This window comes from Toxorhynchites rutilus, chromosome 3, assembly GCF_029784135.1.
Source record: "Toxorhynchites rutilus septentrionalis strain SRP chromosome 3, ASM2978413v1, whole genome shotgun sequence".
NCBI classification, from domain to species: domain Eukaryota; kingdom Metazoa; phylum Arthropoda; class Insecta; order Diptera; family Culicidae; genus Toxorhynchites; species Toxorhynchites rutilus.
Genome location: NC_073746.1, coordinates 171,400,637 through 171,421,378, shown reverse-complemented (window position 1 = coordinate 171,421,378; position 20,742 = coordinate 171,400,637). Strand labels below are relative to the sequence as shown.

The 20,742-nt window shown below is 40.2% G+C and overlaps 1 protein-coding gene across 5 annotated transcripts in view; it reads left to right on the top strand.

Annotated features, from left to right (window-relative positions):
• Positions 1 to 17,598, top strand: part of LOC129774736 (rho GTPase-activating protein conundrum) — a 231,034-nt gene extending 213,436 nt beyond the window's left edge. For all 5 annotated transcript variants that reach the window (XM_055778657.1, XM_055778653.1, XM_055778656.1 and 2 more), the window contains 5 exons: positions 9,631 to 10,204; positions 10,263 to 10,440; positions 10,498 to 10,681; positions 16,596 to 16,755; positions 16,810 to 17,598. In XM_055778657.1, the coding sequence (XP_055634632.1) occupies positions 9,631 to 10,204; positions 10,263 to 10,440; positions 10,498 to 10,681; positions 16,596 to 16,755; positions 16,810 to 16,905 (1,192 nt within the window). In that variant the 3' untranslated portion in view covers positions 16,906 to 17,598. The remainder of the gene's footprint in view (positions 1 to 9,630; positions 10,205 to 10,262; positions 10,441 to 10,497; positions 10,682 to 16,595; positions 16,756 to 16,809) is intronic.
• Positions 17,599 to 20,742: the final 3,144 nt, after the last annotated feature.

Here is a 20,742-nt window from a genome sequence, read left to right as displayed (position 1 = left end):
TGCATACGCCGAAAAATGCCCGGCGTTGAACATTTAATGAGTACAAAGCCTTCGGAAAAAAAATCAAGAATCAACTATAAGACAGTGAGAAAAAAATGAGAAATTTTTACAAAAAAAAAACGCAAAAATACAACCAAAAGGTTCATTTCAGAACTCCCAACATGTTCATAAAGAGTAAACAGTAAACTAATCCATATTTCAGGTAGAGAGGTAGGTATTCACGTAGGAGAAGACAATAAAACAACATACTTAAAATATATATTTAGAATAAGCTGTCCCCGTTGTATAGTCCTACGTCACTCCGGTTATGTCCCCGACATTACCCACCCGTCTTTTTTTGTTGTTCGACGGATCAAGAATTATTTGCGGATATCTGACCACAAACGGTTATTCGGAATTATGATGATGACTGTGGAAAAAGATGATCTTTATGACATAAGACAGATGTCTTTATTTTATGAGGAAATCATTGATAAATTGCGCTCATAGTTGACCGTAAGATTCTTCTATTATACAGGCAAACCTGTTTTTGTGCGGGTGATGGGGACCGCACAAAAAATAGTGTTCGCTAAACAATTTGAAAAAAAAACTTTTTGTTATGTGGTGGATAGGGACCGCATAAAAAAATTCCTTAAGAAAATAACCCAAATCCTAATGATTCCATTCGTGATCAACATTCGATTTCCTTTTTTCACTTTCATGGCGCAGATCATAAAATCAACTTTTTGCTCCTTTCAGTAAGCTCCTACTGACACCTTTAAACAAACAAAACAAAACATGAGAATGGGAATTAACTGACACAGTCTCAATGTAGAGCGATAAAATACATATCAAAGATAGAAAAAAATGACCGATTACTTCATTTCCATCCAAATACCGCACAAAAAAAATCGAACCAAAAAAATCGCACAACAAAATTCGCATAAAAAACCGCACAAAAACTGGTTTTACTGTATAGATAAATGTTGAGAAATAAAAATATTAAAATCTGTCATCGCAATACTGTTGTTTTAATGTTGTAAATGAAATTGACCAGGTAGCTCAGTTGGTCACGCGTCGCCTCTGATGTGGATTAACACAAAATGTAACGATATTAAAAAATCTTTTTTTTTATTTTAATGCAAACTTTTATCATATTATTCGTGTTGCACAATGAAACCACGGGCAGCTTTCGAAGTTACTTATCACTCTTAACCAAAAACAGGATTGCAATTTACATTGCTAGAGAGCTGTTGGACACTTTCCGCGACGCCCCCCAATTTGCTCCTGAGGGCAACTTTCGCGAATCATGGATTTATGATTTTGACGTGGAATCTAAAGCTGAATCATCCCACAATGGGAGCTGCCGAATTGAAAAAGACAAAAGTCAAAGACGGGCCAAAAACGTGAAAGAAAAGCAAGCAATTAAAAATGGCCGAACTCAGGATCAACGTTAGCGAGAGACATGAGTACCAACATGACAGCACATAAAAAATCGGAGATCGAAAATACGTAAAAAAATTTAAGAGTCGCGATACTTTTTGAACAGACTTCGTACAATTTCCGAACATGCACTCCGAAGCCAATGTTTTGGGCTTGACCGAGATTTTGAGATTGACCGAGTTTTGACCGATTCACATAGCAGTAGAACAACTGACAATTTTCGATTGAGTATCATGATACACGATGCTCAGCAACAATTGGTTCCGCAATGATATTGATGTATAAAAATTGTGTCTTGCTGCTACGTCAGGAACTCCTTTGTAATAGTTTTAACGTAGGATTACGTCATTTCTAAAACATTTAGGCGCTTATTGCTCTCGAGCTTCCAATTCCCCATACATTTGTACAGATTGCAAGTTGTATCTCAAACAAGGACTAGAAAACTAGCAACCGTGACAATTCGTCACCGACGAGCAGGCTGCAGATGTTGTCGTATCCGAGCGAGAGAATGTAAAGGAGTTTACCACAGGTAGGTGGAATCATTGGCGACATATCTATTTCAAATATTTGAAAAATTAACAAATATCGTAACGTAGTAACCCTACGTCAACTAAGCGGTCGAGTCTAGGACACAACCCTTCAAGTTTTTTGACGTAGGTTATGTCTTTCTGGAACATATTGAGGGTACAAATTGAAAAACATAAATATAAATCGCGTCACGAAAATTGTCCAATTTTGAGTGCTTATTTCTCAGCCTTTTGTCGAGGAATTTACGAGATTTTTACTATATGCATGTTGAAATTGTCCAGTTTTTTCGATCAAGAAAAACGGACAATTATATATTTACTAGCTGACCCGGCAAACTTCGTCTCGCCCAAAATTTGTTTTTAGTTATCAATACCTTCAAACATTCACTTTTTCTTACTATGAACAAGTTCATGGGTCCAATCGCAGAACTGTTTATTGGTTGATCTTCTAATCGATCTCGTTTAATTTTGTATGGCAGCTCCCCCTTAGAGAGGGGAGTGGAGTGTCTAACCACCGTAAAAACATTTATTGCACCCTAAAACCTCCGCATGCCAATTTTGGTTTCATTTGCTTGATTAATTCTCGAGTTATGCAGAAATTTGTGTTTCATTTGTACGGCAGCCCAACCTAAGAGAGGGGGAGGAGTATCTAACCACCATAGAATCATTTATCGCACCCTAATACCTCCACATGCAAAATTTGGTTCCATTTGCTTGATTAATTCTCGAGTAATGCAGAAATTTAGAAACATTGATTGAAATTAAGAAACATTTATTGCACCCTAAAACCTCCATATGCCTAATTTGGTTTCATTTGCTTTATTAATTCTCGAGTAATGCAGAAATTTGTGTTTCATTTGTATGGCAGCAAATGTGTTTCATTTGTATGGCAGCAAATGTGTTTCATTTGTATGGAGTGTCTAACCACCATAGAAACATTTATTGTATCCTAAAACCTCAATATGCCTAATTTGGTTTCATTTGATTGATTAATTCTCGAGTAATGCAGAAAATTGTGTTTCATTTGTATGGCAGCCCCCCCTTAAAGAGTCTAACCCCCATAGAAACATTTATTGTGTCCTAAAACCTTCACATGCCAAATTTCGTTTTATTTGCTTGATTAATCCCGAGTAATGTAGAAATTTGTGTTTCATTTGTATGGACACCACACACACCCCCCCCCTCCCATTTTAGAGAGGGGTGAGGTGTCTCAAACTATCACGAAAACCTTCCCCAGCCCCAAAAACCCCTACATACCAATTTTCATGTTAATCGGGCCAGTAGTTTCCGAGTCCATAAGAATCAGACAGACAGACAAAAATCCATTTTTATATATATTATATATAGATAAATATTTTTTTTTATTTGTAATCCCCGCCATCTGACGCAATCTGGCTACCAAGATATTGGAAACTCTCGACCCTCTCCAGTGCTTGCCCAGCTACTGTGAATCTGGGAGGCGCGACCATATTGACATTCAAAGCTTTCGTCTTGCTGACATCTTGATTTTCAGGCCAGCCGCCGAAGAGCATGCGGCCGCACGTCAAGCTTACTCTGCATATCAGAGCGCAGCGTCGATAATAGTGCAATGTCATCAGCAAAAGCAAAGTCGTTGGGATGCTCCATTCTAATAGGCTTCCTAAAGAGCCACGGTTCGGTTCACGGTCGATAGTGTTAAGAGTGTAACCACAGTACCCATGGTTGCCCCCATATTTCTCCGTCTCTACGTAAACGTCAAATCATTGGAATAACACACAGACAAAAGTGTAGAAAGGCGTTTTTCATAGAATAAATTCTGCTGATTGTGAAGGAGAGCGACTCGAACGAGAAGAAAGCTGCGAAGGCGAGGGAACTGGAAAAGCGCATGAAGAAAGATCGCAGGTGCAAATCGCTATTGATTTCTAGGATTCACAACACGCAGCTCGAATATATTCAGGGGAAGGAGTATCCCAAGGACATCTGGGATGGTTTGCACCGCGTATTCAAGTGGGAGCTGGAGATGCTGCAGCTTCGATTCGAAAAGGGAAGCCTACAGCAACATTTTCTTCGCTTCGATAAGCTAGTACTGTGGACGATCTGGACGTAGTTTGCCAGCATCTACTGACGCTTGGCACTGCGTACGCCGGAGTCGTGACGGCACTCGAAACGATGCCGGAAGAAAACCTGACACTCGAATTCGTCAAATGCAGCTTGCTAGATGAGAAAACCAAGCGGCAATGTATGGAATTGTCACCCTCGCCGAGTGGAGAAGCCGCATTCAGCAGAACGAAGCAGTTGAAGAAGAAATAGTTGATCTGTTTTCAATGCAAGAAGGATGGTCACAAGCAAGCTGATTGTCCGGATAGGAAGAAGCAGACGGATTCGAAAGGACACCTGAATTCGAAGGCAAATGTAGCCGAGGCGAACGAAGGAAATAGAGTTTGTTTCGTCGGTGTTAGTGGCGACTTGGTTCTGCCAGGAGACCAGCGTACTCGATGGCATATTGAATCCGGCGCGACGGATCATCTCGTGCGGGACAAGGCATTGTTCCTGCATCACTGCATCGATTGAAGAAGCCGATTGAGATTGCAGTGGCGAACGACGGGGAGACGATTGTGGTGGAACACGCCGGCACTGTGAAGATTTTATCGGTGGTGAACGGTAAAAAGATCGACTGTATATGGTAGGGGAAGACAAAATGAATTGTATAGTATATTTAAGATACATTGTTCAAATAAAATAAAATAAAATAAAAATACTAAAAACTACTGTACAATCGGAAGTGCTTTGTTTGTTTCCAAATTGCGGTGCAACTTATTTTCTTTGATCAAGGTGGAGAAAGTCAGAATGCGTGTGGTGTTCGAGTCTGGAAAAGCGAAAGTGTACCCCGGTTCCGAAATCGTCGCGAATGCGATTCGACGCGAGAAACTGTATGAACTGGACTTCTATTTGAACAAGAAAGTTGTTAACGATGCTTTATTGTCATGTGGTCGGATCAGGAATAAGTCAGAGTTGTGGCACCGACGTTTCGGCCACCTGAACGAGAACAGTCTGGAGCAGCTGGTGCAGTGCGAAATGTCTGAAATTTATTTATTTATTTATTTATTAAAAGATTCATTCATCTGACATAAGTCTTAATGAACTAGAGGGTTTAATATTATATGAGCCTAGAACCAGTAATACGTCGCTGGAAACGGGCTGCATGTTCTCCAAACCCCGAAAAGCTCCTCAACTGAAGAAAATGTGTGGATCATGCTCGTAACAGGCTCGTGTTGTCCATATGAAGTGCGGTGTGGGTCATGCCGCAACAGGTACGTAGACCGGAGAGATCTGCTTGGTGCACGCAAATTCAAGCGCAAGAGTAGATAAAAGGAGTCGATTTCATTGGCCAAAATCTTTGCGACATAAGTTGCTTGTTGAATTTTCCGTCGGCATTCTAATGTATCCACACTCAGCAAACGACATCTTTCAGCATACCGAAGCAAATTTAAAGGATCTCTCCAAGGAAGTTGCCTTAGGGCTCGACGAATGAATGTTCTTTGGATGCGTTCAATTCTGATGCCACAGGACAGTTGGTACGGAATCCATACGACAGACGCAGTCTCGACAATTGGTCGCACAAGTGAACAGTATAGTGCCTTTAAGCAGTACGGGTCGGAAAAATCCCTCGAAATCCTAAATATAAATCCTAGCTGCCGATTCGCCTTAGTGACTACCATTGATCGATGCAAATCAAACGAAAGCTTTGGGTCCAACGTTATCCCCAAGTCACTTACTCTCTCCAGTACAACTTCATCAATCGAGTAGTCGTATGTGATCGGTGTCCATGTTCGATGAAAAGTCATAACTACGCATTTCGATGTACTGACAGAAAGTTTGTTCAAGCGGCACCAGTTAACAAAGAGATTCAACATTTCTTGAAGCCGAAGACAATCTTCGATGTTCTTGACGACGATGTAGATTTTTAGGTCATCGGCATATATGAGCACACAACCACTTAGAAGGATGAGCGTCACGTCGTTGAAAAATATTATGAACAGCAATGGTCCTAAATTGCTACCCTGAGGAACGTCCGATGTTGCGATGAATGGCGCAGAGGTACAAGATCCCAGCTTAACGCGGAGAGTTCGATTGAGCAGGTATGATTCGAGCCAATTCACTAGACCATCAGAGGCTCAGAATCGAGACATTTTCCGTAGAAGGATACCATGATCGATGCGATCAAAGGCTGCTTTCAGGTTTGTATAAACGGTATCCACTTGGGTTCTGTTTTCCAAATGTGCAATACAAGTTGACGTAAATTCCAACAGATTCGATGACACAGAGTGCCCTGGCATAAAACCGTGTTGCGACGGAGAGATGTAGCTTTTGACATGAAAGAAGATAGCTTCTTTCACAATTATCTCAAATATTTTTCAAGCAGCAGAAAGACTTGTTATACCCCGATAGTTTGTTACGTCTCGTTTGTCGCCCTTTTTATGAACAGGAAACATAAAGGAATGCTTCCGTATCTCGGGAAAAATTCCTTGATCCAACGATGCAGTAAAGATAAGGGCTCGGCTAAAGCATCAACACAGCGGCAAAAAATTATTGCAGGTGCACCGTCGGGACCCGGAGAGACCGATTTCTTGAATTTCTTAACGGCTTCGGTGACATCCGTAGAGCCGTCCCAAATAAGCGCAGATCAATCAGATTGTCTGGAACATTGCTAGCAGCTTTTACAATTTCATCCGTATTCGCAGTCGTATTCGAAAAAACGGGAACTGAAGTGATGAGAAAATAGAGCACAGATGTTGACTCCAAATTGACCAGAAACACGGACTTTGGAATAGTCGATGATTTACGTTTGGAGTTCACAAAGTTCCAGAAACTTTTGGGATGTCGACGCAAATTGGTCTGAACACGCAAGACATACGACTTGTAGAGGGCTGAATTGAGCTTTCTATAGGCGTTGCAAGCACGATGAAAGTTGCGTTTAGTTTCAGCGGTTCGATATTGGCGGAGTTTACGCTGACAGGAAATTTTGTCGCGTCTCAAAAGTCGCAGGAGTGGAGAGCTCCAAACAGGAAAGGCAGCAGGTTTTCGTCTCGGAGTATTGTCATTAAGCCACTTGCAAATAATATGGCAAAATGTTGCAGCCATATCATTAACGTCATTTGTTGCCAGCCTACTATTTCAGTCACAACTCTGCAGATAATCGGTGAGCATGGCAAAATCAATTTTTGAGTAGTCTAACGGCTGTTGAATAGGATCAGATGATTCACAATTAGCATGGTCCTCACAATCTGATAGAGTTGGTAAGGAGAATATTAGCGAAGGATGATACAGATCAATATGTAGCATTGGGCATATCGCTTCGTTCACAACAATATTGCAATCAGCATCACATACAACCAAATCCAGGATCCGACCCCGATAGTTGCGAACCGAGTTGTATTGCCGAAAGTGCAGGAAATTCAAACCAACTAGAGCAGCGCTGGCAGCAGACACCGTGGAAGTTTCCTGACTTAAGGCTTCGTCGTCAAGCAAATCCCATGTGATGTTAGGCTGATTATAGTCGCCACAAGCAAGAAGAAGATCACCATCAGGCATTATGTCACGTAGCTCATGCAGCGTAGATAGATGAGCATCAATAACACCTACATTCTGACTTCGATCGGGAGGTATATAAACGGCGCAAAGCATTAACCGCTTTCCACGAATACAGGCAGACACACAAACTTGTTCAAGATTATTGCCATGCATTGTGCGTACCTCAACAGATTTATGATGACTTGACACTGCAATAAGCATTCCTCCTAATGTAGTTTTGCGACTATTGCGTGGACTACGGTCGCAACGAAAAACATTAAAGTCGGTTCCAAAAAGTTGTAGCGAGTTGACACTGTCGTCAAGACCGGTTTCGATCAGGATGATGATCTCGTAATTACAATCACAAATCGCGTACATTCTGGAAGAACATCCAGACATCATTTATGCTGGTGGTCACACATCTGTTGACACGAGATGGTTCGAAGTGTTGCTCATGTTGACTGGAAGAGTTTGGAAATCTGAAGGAGGGAACATCATCAGGCAGGATAGAAATGTGACAATCGGGATGTTTTTGTAACATGCGTCGTGAGTAAGCAAACGAGACAACCGTTCTCCACGTCTGTTGCCAAGCGATCGTCGCGTGTACTGGAGCTTGTGCACACGGACGTCTACGGGCCTGTGACACCGGTTGGGCTGCCGGTTGGGTTGGGCAGACCGAGGACCAGGTAATTGAGTATTTCGAAGAGTACGAGGCCTAGGTCACAGCGAAGTTTGGTTGGAAAATTTCCCGCCTGAGATGCGATAACGGGACCGAATATAAGAACAAGAGGTTCCTGAAATTCTGTCGTAGTAAGGGAGTTCAAGTCGAATGAACCGTCCCGTACATTCCACAACAGAACGGACTGAGCGAGCGACTGAATCGGACGCTCGTCGAGAAGTCGAGAGCGATGTTGGAAGACCAAAACATTGACAAGCGGTTCTGGGGGCAAGCTGTGTTAACGGCAGCTTATCTCACAAATGTTAGTCCTACGAACGCACTGAATATGAAGCAAACTCCGTTTGAGCGTTGGGGATCTAAAGTATTCGTTCATGTCCCGGATGAATTGAGACGGAAGCTGGACGCGAAAGCTTGTAGCGGCGTCTTTTTGGGGTACAGTAACAACGGATACAGAGTATAGAATCCGGCGAAGCAGCAGATATTGGAAGCGCGTGACGTGGTCTTTGTAGAAGACAAGGATTTGTCGAAAGTACGTCGGCCGGATCGATTTGTTCGAGTTCCTGAAACCAAAGAAGAAGAAGTTGCGGATGATGATGAGAGGCACCTGACAGCGAATTCGAGAGCTTCGTTGAGGATGACAGACCCACAGGGCCAGAAAGCGATGCTGAAGAAGCTGAAGGCAGCGATGCTGAAGATGCCGACGAGCATGCAACTAAAAGACCACAGCGATCCCGAAATGCACCAGCTTCACGCGCCTCGCCTCGCTAACCAGTTGGGCCAGCTTACTCCGATGCTGGGTCAAAACATTCCATGTTCCAATTCGTGTCCGTTGTTTCATACTAAAAGTCGTTGCCTTTTAATCAGTCCGTATTCTTCTAACTTGGGTTTCGGGTAATATATTGTTGAAATCCGGTACAGTGGGTAATTAGCCCAAGGACCCTATCCTCCATGACAGGTTTGCCATCATTTCATATTCAGCCGCTAGATGCCAGACAGAAGCTGCTTGATCCGCACCTCCATGGTGAATAGATGCTCGGAGTTTACAGTAGTTCTTTTAGCGCCACCCAGCCTGCACCGCCGGAAGGCGAACTATCTTACAGACCGTCATGGCACAACCCTTCAACTTTTTTTCTACGTGTTTAAAGTAATACGAACGTAATAAACACGCCCTAAATCCAGTCGAATCATTAAAAAATTATATCATCCGACAAACGCAGTATCTTTATGAACAACCCAACAACACTTTCCGAAATTACTTTTTCGAACTGCTTCAAACTATTCATTCCAATTTGTCGTTGCGGTTCACTGGTTTCCTGGATGACATCCGCCCCGGGTGTCACCCGATTGCGCTACACCATTGTACATGTAGTATAGTTTTCAAATGATTTAGAATGCTTTTAGCAAATGTTTTTGTATTTTCTAATCTCATCCTCTTCTGTTATTCCCCCTCAGAACCCATGGTGGACAGCACATCTCCGGCACGAGAAGCCACACCAATTTATACAACGACAACCAGAGCAACGATGATTCAGGCAACTCATCATCAGAACAGAGCCCCCCAAACTCTCCTCCACGGAGTAGTCTGCTCTGTTCAGTTGAGAACTCCCCACTGCGTTCGTCTTTCGAACCGGTCAGCTTCGAGGGCATGATCAAGCAAACTTCATCGTCCCACGAGTCGTGCCACAAACTCTGGCAGTTGCAGGGCCTACGCGAATCGTGCTGCGACATCGATCAGGTGTCCGAGGGGGACGTCAAACGGTTGCAGCCACTGTTGTGGCTGGAGCTGGCCTCTCTATTCGACAAGAACCATGTCGCGCTGGACAAACGGAAACCGTTCAAACGAAAACGAAAGGAGGAGGGCAATGTCTTTGGAGTGTCACTGAACGCGCTGGTGAGACGAGATCAACAGATAACTGGTGAGGATACTACCCTGGTGCCTCTAATATTGCAAGCGATCTTATCCGAGCTAAGGTTACGCGGTGCTAAAGAGGAAGGCATTCTGCGAGTGCCCGGACATAAGCAAAAGGTTTGTTTGCCGGCATTATTCACATTGAGCTTCTGTTCGTTAATCTGTTCTTTTCCAGACCGAGACACTTTACAACGAGATTGAGCACAATTTCTACTACAAACCGGAGAAAGTAGAACCGCTGTTCAAGAAGGCGGGCGTTCATGATCTTAGCGCATTGTTGAAACGTTGGCTACGAGAACTACCTCAACCACTTTTAGCAAATGACCTTGTGCATTTATTCTATCAAACCAACCGTAAGAATTTTGAACTATAAAATGAAACGATAGCTTTATCACGTGATTTGATTTCAGTTCTACCTCCTCACGATCAGTATAAGGCACTGTCAGTGCTTTGTCAACTGTTACCACACGAGAACCGTAATACGCTGCGGGAATTGCTCCTTTTCTTCAGGCTAGTCGTGGAGCTACAGGAATCCAACAAGATGTCCCAACAGAACGTTGCCACCATTATTGCGCCGTCATTATTTCCTCCGAGGTACGTTGTCATCATTCAAATATGTCACAGTTCGGCTGAAAAGTTCATAAGGTTGACGTCTAGATGGCGTCTCTTGCAAAAATCTACTTGACTATCACAAAGCATCATCTTTCAATGGATACGTGTCAAAATTTGACAGCAATCGGTCGATTGGTTCATGAGTTACAGCATGGAGAGTGAAGGATATTATTTGCGAATACGTCGAAATTTCATGAATAATTCTTAAGTTACCGCGAAAAGTTTTAATGACTTGCGTGGTTTTATAGAATCATTTCGAGAAGCAACGATTCTTTCTTGCCTTTGCGAGAACAATACACTAATTGGTCATATGTCGCAATTTGTTTCTTTATATCAATGCACGCATTACACTGATTATTGAACGAGAGGAATCTTCCGTGCATCGCCATTCAAAAAGCATCAAACACGCGTCTAACAGATGCACACAGTTGCAGCGATAAAAATGAAACATCGCGAGAATGACCGTTTTTGAAAAATCGTTTCTCGACTCTCGGTCAAAACCGTCAACAAAGCTAGGAAACTTGTTGCATCAGAACAGAGTTTTTAGTCATACGATGAATTTTAGTCACATTTTGATCGCTCAGTGAAACCATAATGTCTTTTTCAGACAACTCTATGGCTCCCCAGCAAGTAACGACACATTTAGAATAATTGCGCGTTGGATGATTGATTATTTTTATTTTTGTACCATCAATTAATTCCTTCAGAGATAGAAGGATTTCGACATGTTCAGGATTTCTCTTCTTCAACACGTATCTAGATCGGTTTTCCTCGGTGTGGGCGATTTCAATCTCGCCCTTCACCGCATCTTTAATTGTTTTCCCGATTATAAACGGGTTCTGCGGCAGGGTTACCATATCTACAGAATAATCTGTATTTCAACAGATTTTTCAGACTTTTTGAAACCCAGAATCTGTAGATACAGATTACAGATTTTTTTTTTTTTGATTTTCATACAGATTTACAGATGAACCGTCCGTCTCCTTAAAGCTTCCCCAAAAGTCTTATCGATCATTATTGATGAGCTTTCACAGCTTCATTAAAATTTTTCTTGGTGCAATATGTTTATTTTCATCATTCTTGCTGAATATATCTCCCTCTCATCATCTTCATCATCATCATCTTCATATTCTTTTAATCTTTAATCTTTCATCTTCTTCAATATTTAGTTTTCTTTTTTTATATCTTTATTGTTGGAGGTAAATTCATCTCCCATGATTCTTCTTCGCTTTCGTAGCGCTACTTCGTTTTATTTTTCTTTATCATTCGTCAATATCATCTTCATTTTGTTTTATTTAATTAATTGCTATCATCGGTATATCCCACATTTCTAGTTTCTCGTGAACTTTTATGTAAATATCGATTCACACATGCCCTTACAGGAATTCATTCCTGGCCTTCCAGCCCTTCGGTACATTCAAAAGCTATTTTAGCGATTGATGGACTCATTCTCGTTATTAATTGGCTGTAGACATATACGATTCAATATCTTCATTTTTCTAAAAAAATCCCACTTCAAAGCGTGTGTGAAAGAAAGAATCACGCATTTTTTTAATTCGATAAGTACTTTCCCCATATTACCCAGTTCATACAACTAAAGTATGGGAGACATGATTGTGTTTTCCCAAACAGAATAATCAGTGCTTACAGAACTGATGGAATATTATTAATTAATAATTTTTATTTATGTTTCTCGAGACTTTTCTCTGGTGGGTCGAATAACTCAATTAAGCAGAAGTAAAACCGTTGACTAAAATCAACAGTTTATAGAAGCATTTATCCTTACAAAATGATAACGATACAAACTAATCCAAATATGCATAATATTATTGATTACTTAGGGGTTTATCAAGATATACAGTTTCAACGCAAGAATTAGATTGTACAACTTTCTTTTAGGTACATAGTTTCCCTTCACATACATTTCATCGTACTTATTCTCAAAATATTCTAGTTGATTTAAAAATTGATTCTCCTTCCAACAGTTGATGTGAATTCATTTGGAAAAACCTTTTTTTTTTGTTCTACTTTTTAAAATTTGGTTGTTTTGAGTGGAAAAAAAAATTAATTGGTCCTATTCAATTTCTCGCCGTTGTCCTAAATTGTTACAATGAAATTTGGTTTTGCAGTCGTCAAAAAAAAGGATTTTTTTTTTGGTTTACAGTAGTCTAACATTTATAATAAAATTTCTTTTTATGTATCCATGTTTTTTTTCCCTCAATTTCACCCAACGATTTGCAAAGTTTTGTTTATCGTGTTTCCACATATGGTTAGTTCTAACATTTTTTTCCGCTCTCTTACTTAATCAATATTTCATTATAAAATATGTGCTTCATAAATGCAATAAAGAATTCCAGAAACGGAGTTCACTTCTATAACATCCCTCAAGATGTCTGATGCCACATTCGATTCCACGTAAATGAACCTCTCGGAGCCACAGTCCAGCAAAAACATCGATCGTGAATCAAACTTCTCAGCAGACAACGATGGCTCAACCACTCCGTGCGGGAATCATTTTTCTTCAACATGTTTTCCACTTTGCTGCATATGCTCGACAGCATATCCTTATTGTTCGATCGATCCGAAACAAGCGATTCATTACCGGAATTTTCTTCTTTGGAGATCACTACTACAGGGGGATGGTTTTACTTGGCTCAACTGTACTAATAATTTCCCAGATTTTTTTTCACTACGATATGTTCATTTTCGAACGTCACTTCTTGTACCGCATTATGCTGATTCATATTTTTTCGATTTTCTTCTTCTTTCACTACAATCTCTGTCCACGCACATTTTCTCAACTAGGGATTCTGTTCGATTCCCAGATTACCGTCAAGGAAATCAACACTTTGTAAACACCACGATGGGTGGGCTGCTGTCCCCACTTGGACAGCATCCCACCGCTGTCACCACTTTGAACCGTCCGTCTTCGGCACTGGCTTGATACCAAAAATCATGGACCTTTCGGAGGAAAAATTGAACGCGCCCGGCGCGGTAGAAATTCTGAGTACTAATCCCCGAGCTTGACTGCCTCGAATGCTTTTATTATTCGTCATGTTTACAATTCTTGTTTTCTTATTTACCAATACAAAATTTGGCGCGCGCTTCCTCGTGCTGACTCTGCACGCGATTGTGTAAAGAGCAACACAATTAAACTAGGGCAAATTTAGCATACGCGGAAACAAAAATTAACAACAGGGCCGTACATCTCCAAGGTGGATGTACTTTTGTAAATTGACAACAACGCGCGTGTTAAAATGAAATATGGAAAAATGGAGCGAAGCATTCTCCAAGCGTCTCTATAATGATGTCTGAAGCGATTAGGGCCGCTTCACAGATTTTTCAAAACAATGATCCAATATTAATTATGGCTTGATACTTGGATACCATCAACATCTTCAAATTCAACTATACCAACTATACCAATCAATGATACTAAAGCTAAGATTATGCTATGCTTCAAAATTGAACTTATAAATTCAACCCTTTACGGTCGTATTAAATTTCAACACGTACTGGTCGCAATTATTTTTTACTTGAAAAAGCAGTATATGTATAACTTGTGAGATTATGGAAGATGGACAAGATTTCTTAATTTTTTGTGAATTTCTGAATTTTCGAAAGTATTTACTAAACAATGTTTTTATGTTTATGTTTAAAAAACATTATCCCTTCCTACCGTTATCTTTTATTCATTCCTTATTATAAATCATGATTCATAGTAGCACCGTTTTGATTCGTGAATAAGTTTACAGGACATTAAAGTTCGTTTAGAAAAAGAATAAACTGATACATTTTTGCATAAATTACAATATTAGTATACTTTTTTGCTGTAGTGGCTGAGAGCAAACAAACGGTTAATACAGATTTCGACAAAGTTTTGCTGAGAAGAAACTCAGATAAAAAGATTTTTTGAGACCAAAAACATAGATTTTATTATGGCAACCCTGTTCTGCGGTAGTATGCAACCTTCCTCTGCTTGAAGCAAGAGGAAATGTGCTGCCCCAAACGCACCGTTAGGGTCCATCCTTAGCGGAAGAGTATTATCGTAATTGGTTCTCTTCTTTGCTCCATTATGACGGCTGAATGAATTAACTAGAGATGGACAAACCGTTCACGAACGGTACGAAAGAACTAGTTCGCCGAAAAGAGTGAACGAGCGGTCGTTCTTTTTCAAAGAACGATAGTTCTCCCCACGAACTGATTGCGAGCGAACGGTTTGTGAACGATCTGATTCCGTAAGAACGGTTTGCTAGTGAACTGTTTGCGAGTGAACTGTATGGGAGAGAACTGATTGAGAGTGAACTGTTTGAGAACGAAGTGTTTGCGGGCAAATTATTTGCGAACGAACGAGTGCAGTTGAACTGATTTGCGCTGGGCGGAATGGATAATTATAACGAGAACGCTTGTAAGGAAAATAAAACGATTTGTCATTATGACATTATTTTATGTCATTATGTCATATGAGCAAAATGCATGTAACGCAGGGTTTATTTTGTTAATGTATTCTCAATTTTGGGTTAAAAATTAAATTAGATTTTCGTAGTTTTAAAAGCAAAACTTCATATACATATCATATACTTTCTGATTGTCAGAAAAAATCTGGGGGAAGCTGGGGCGATTCATGGATTAGGTAAACATAAAATTTTATAGTGAGGGCATGTTGAGAAAAATGTTTTTTCGTTGCTTTCAATTCATTGTTTGGCATATTGCGTGTACGTGTTATCGTGATTGTTTGTATGATTGATTGTTAGTGAAAATCACTGCTGATTTTTTTCCCTGAATGAACATTATGAAATATGATCTTACATGGAACCTGTGTGTTGTCCGAAAAGAGAATATGAAAAATTGCACATATTTTGTGCGCATCAAATTATTACATAAACTTTTGTCGACCGATAAACATATTTTCACATACAGTTTGCGACTTTTAATGGAGCAGCTTATCTTTCCCCACTAAATTCCAAAAATATAAATCCCATACGTACACTATCCAATCCAACGTTATCAATTAATAGCTGTCTATTGATGTTGGGTTCCAGCCAACATTCTATGTTGTTCTTAATATCGCTGAACGAAAGAGCGAAAGAATGGTTCGAAAGAACTGCTTCACGGTTCACTCACTAATAATGGTTTGTCACTTACTTGTCGGTTACAGATCAGTGATTATTTTGGATCACCAATAACTCACCACGAAAGCACTGAAAACCTAATAGAAATAGACTATCTGGCCTCAGAAAGGCCTACTACTAGCACTCAATCTTACTGGATTAACTAGTTGTTTCCTTTTTTAATTTCCACTTATTATTTCTTATTCTTGTAATTGTAATTATTGTAATGTATAGCATATGAAACAAATCTTAGAAAATTTCCGATTCGATTGGTATGCAAATCGTTAAAAGCCGTTCGCACCAAAATTAGTTATTAACGCTAACTTTATTAAAATAAAAACCTGACCTGTTTTCTGATTTGGCACCCTTAACGTAAGACGTCAAAAATGGAAAAATCCCAAATCATTGAAAACGATGGTTAAATTGTATGAGTTGGGCTTCGAATTGCTTCCGCATCCACCATATTCTCCAGATCTGGCCCCCAGCGACTATTTTCTGTTCGCAGACCTGAAGAGAATGCTCGCAAGAAACTTAAGACCGATGATGAAGTGATTGTCGAATCTGAGGCCTATTTTGGGAAACACGAAAGAGTACTATAAAAAAGGTATCGAAAAGTTGCAAAATCGCTATAATCGCTGTATCACCCTCGAAGGCAATTATGTTGAATAATAAAAGTGAATTTTGCAAAAAAAAAAAAGGTTTTACTGTGTTACCTCATAAACTTTTCAGTCGAACTGTTATTGGGCTGAACTTGATGCGATGTTCTGTATGTATCTATTTATCAGGTTTATCCATCCACCGGACAAAAGTGACATCGGGGCCCAAGTCCGAATGGCAGCCCAATGTTGTCATCTGACCAACGTACTCATCACGATCGCTGACGAACTCTGGCTGGTACCCAACCGTTTGATAGAGCAAAGCAAAATGATCAATAAAAACGGCCAGGTAAAATGATTTCCTGAATAGTTCTTATATATTCTGACCTCTTCATTTTTCCAGCCCAAGCGGCAGCTAACACGCAAAACCAAAAACTTTCCTACCAGCAGCGGTGATTTTGTCATCGATGCCAACCATATTCATAGATTAGTCATCTAGGATAGAGCGGAGACCAACCAATACTTCTTAAGAGAGCAACATTTTCCCATAAGGCTTCTAATCTAACGTTAGACTACTTTATCTACCACCGCAACAGTTTCGTCTGCATCGACGGAAGAAACGCTAGTTGCAACAACAACAACAAAAAGTGAACTCGCTATTGTGGAAAACGTTAAACATAGTCGTACTTAAGTGGGAATGCGTGCGTGTTGTTAGAAGGCTACTTTTACTTCGACAGCCCATTTCCTCCTACTCGCTATTTCGCTAATTATTCCACGATTGAATAATTTGTTTTAATACGTATGCGCGTGTGGTCCGTGTCATTTCCCGTTTCATGTTCCAATGAAGGATTTATCTGTACACCATAGCTCAACATATCTTCGATGTGAGTGAGAATAACTGAAAAGAAAGTAACCTACCGTTTAAATCTAGCTTTGAATGTTTGCGCGGAAATATTGGAGCCATTTTAGCACCTCTCTATTATATAGTCAGAACCGTGCGGAACGAACCAACAGGTAATGTATCCTTATGATAGAAAATACCAGAGCATACGTAAGTTACATTTCCGAGCAGTAGCCATCGTAACGTGTATTCAATATGATATTATAGTCAATGAGTGTATATAACATAACTATAGTTGCGCTGTACATAAAAGTGTTCCCGGAGATACGAATAAATATGAACAGATTAAGACGAAGATCGTCCATATGCCTATCAGGAATATCACATCCATTTAAAAATGTTTTTTCGTTCTTCAAATACTTTTATTCATAAAGCCCCATTAGTTTTACACATCTCGTTGTTGAGCAGTTCACGTATACACCCAGGCAGTGACGTAGCGTGACTGGATGACACCCGGGGCGAGTGGCTTGAGTGCCACCCCTCAAACCAAATCTTGTTATCAAGTCTTCATTTCGTTCTCTAATAAAAAATTAAATTTACCGAGCTTGACCTTGAGCTTGGGTAGACTGTACACTTCGTAGTTGCTTTCCGTGACTGACCTGAATCAATGAAATTGCACAAAGAACACACTGAATGACGTTTGGGAGGAGCAATCATTCTCATTGTGCAAGATGCGGTGATTCGAGCTATAAGCTTTTCCCGAATAAAAGAAGACGTAGAACTCACGAAGACAAATATCCTAAGTGGTTCAATCCTGAATTCGGCCATAAATATCGCATATGAAAAATATAATCGGAAGGTCGAATCTGAAGTCAAATCCTGTCCGAAAAACTTTTTCAATTACGTGACGTCTAAACTTAAGAGCAATAATATTCCATCACGTATGCATAAAAAACTAAAAAATCTGAGTCCATCGAAAGGTCCAGGTCCTGACGGAATTGCACCAGTAATCCTCAAGAACCTGGCTGACGAACTTACGCACCCTCTTCATCTCCTATTTAATATGTCTTTAAAAACTGGAATATTCCCAGACAAATGGAAACAATCTTTCTTAGTGCCTATTCTTAAATCAGGCTCAAAGTCTGACATCCGTAATTACCGTGGCATTGCTATTATCTCTTGCATTCCTAAATTATTTGAATCAATTATTAATGAAAAAATCTTTCAACAAGTAAAAAGTCGAATTACATGTAGACAACACGGTCTACATCAACTAACCTATTAGAATTCGTCACCTTTTTACTAAATGCAATGGACAATGGCAAACACGTAGAAGCCCTCTATACGGACTTTAGTAAAGCATTTGACCGAATCGACATCCCATTATTAATCTTCAAACTGGAAAAAATAGGAATAGCACACAGTCTTCTGAAATGGCCCATTAAAGTCACTTCGGGAGTGCCGCAAGGATCCCATCTTGGTCCTCTTCTTTTCATTTTGTACATTAATGACATTTCCTTTATTATTAAGCGTATAAATGTACTCATATCTGCTGACGACATGAAGCTTTTCGCGAAAATTGGAAATGACAGCGACTTTGAAGCATTCCAGAATAAAATAAATGAATTCTACACGTGATGTAAAAAAGTCCTTACAACTTAATGCAAAAAAATGTAATGCAACAACATTCAGCAGAAAACAACAAACACCAAATATTGTAATATCCCTAGGAAACGAAACTGTAAAAAAATGCAGAATAGTCAGAGATCTAGGCGTCATTCTTGACTCTAGACTCACATTTATTGAACACTACAACTCAGTAATAAACAAAGCAAATAGAGTGTTAAGCTTCATAAAACGCTTTGCACATAACTTCCAGGACCCAATTACAACAAAACAGTATACACCACATATGTAAGAAGAATGAGCATTTACTGCGGTGGGTAATGTGATCCTGAAAACGCATTACATTTAACATTTACATACATTTTAACATTTTCTCAATCGCGACGGCCAAAGTTATTTTTGGCAACCTGAGAAGATCGGCGAGAAACTGATTTAACATACTTCGAATCGACTATATATTTTGAACCTAAGATGGTCACTGAGGAATTTCAAGGTGAAGGTAGAAGCCACAAATGGCTGCCACAATGGCGCTTATTTCCTTTCATCTACCTCCCTCACTCCTCGCTCGAAAATAAAAAAATTTGCGCAACAGTGCAAAGAAAATGATAATTTTCGCACACTTCCCATCAAGTAATATCAACCAAACTCTAATCGATTACACACAAGATATTAAATTTTCATCTGCCGTCGCACCGTATAGTGAAAAACGTCGGAAAACTCGAGCTAGTGCTCTGAAAGTTAAATTTTCATTTTTCAATATTCCGCAGTGGTTTTGTTTGTATTGTACTGCGCTGAGCTGTGCAGCAATTTCCATCTCCGCTGGTTGCACTCACGGACGCAATCACCAATTTTCAATCGAAAATAAATCAATTGTCGTTGAGGCCCACTTCGTTGATCATGTCACCCGCAGTGAAGCGTTGGCCCTCATTAGAACCTGTTCGAGCAGCCAAACCTCTTCGTGGACCTGATGTCACACAAACATTGTCTGAATGTCAGTCTGGCTCTAAGCAGATTGGGGGTGATGTTGTAACTGTTACCATCAGTGCAAAACTAGCATCCAAATTTTGGCTCTACCTGTCTCGCATACGATCCGATGTGACCAATGTGGGAATCTCAGCAATGGTGCGTACAAATTTGCAATTAACCCAGGATCCCGAGGTAGTCAAACTGGTCCCCCAAGGAGCAGACATCAGCAACATGACCTTCATTTCATTCAAAGTCGGGCTTGATCCAGCTTTGAAATCCAAAGCAATGGACCCTTCGTTTTGGCCAGAGGGCATCATGTTCCGCATTCGCCTCAACGCACCAGCTAAATCAGTGACTATTACGGTGAGAAATGTAGAAGATAAGGAAATAAATTACCGCAAAATTGATTTTGACAGGCTTTCTGCTCATCTGTCCGGTTCTGATTGGAGATGTATCTACGATTGTACGAACGTCCATGACATGGCATTCAAATTTTGTGTCATGATTCGCCAATGGCTGACTGCGAAAGTTTCTTTGAAACGGTGCCTAATTTCATCTCCTTGGAGTATTCCTCTTCTCCGGAGAGCAAACCGTGTACGCAATCAATGGCAGCGACGTATGCAAACTTTCGATCGAACTTTACAGAAGCCAATTTCAAACATGCAAGCTATGATTACAGGCATCTAAATGCTGCACTCTACAAATCACATGTAAAGGGTGTGTCACATCAAATTGCATCACGGAAAAAACGCTGTAGAAATTCGCCCAGTAGACCGATCCTTTTGAAAATTTTAGACAGTAAAATAAAAACTATTAAACAACTTTTGGCATTTTCTTTTTATTCATACTTTGAGCCCAAGCCCGTATGCTCGCACCTTCCTCTTTACCCCGTCCATAAGGTTC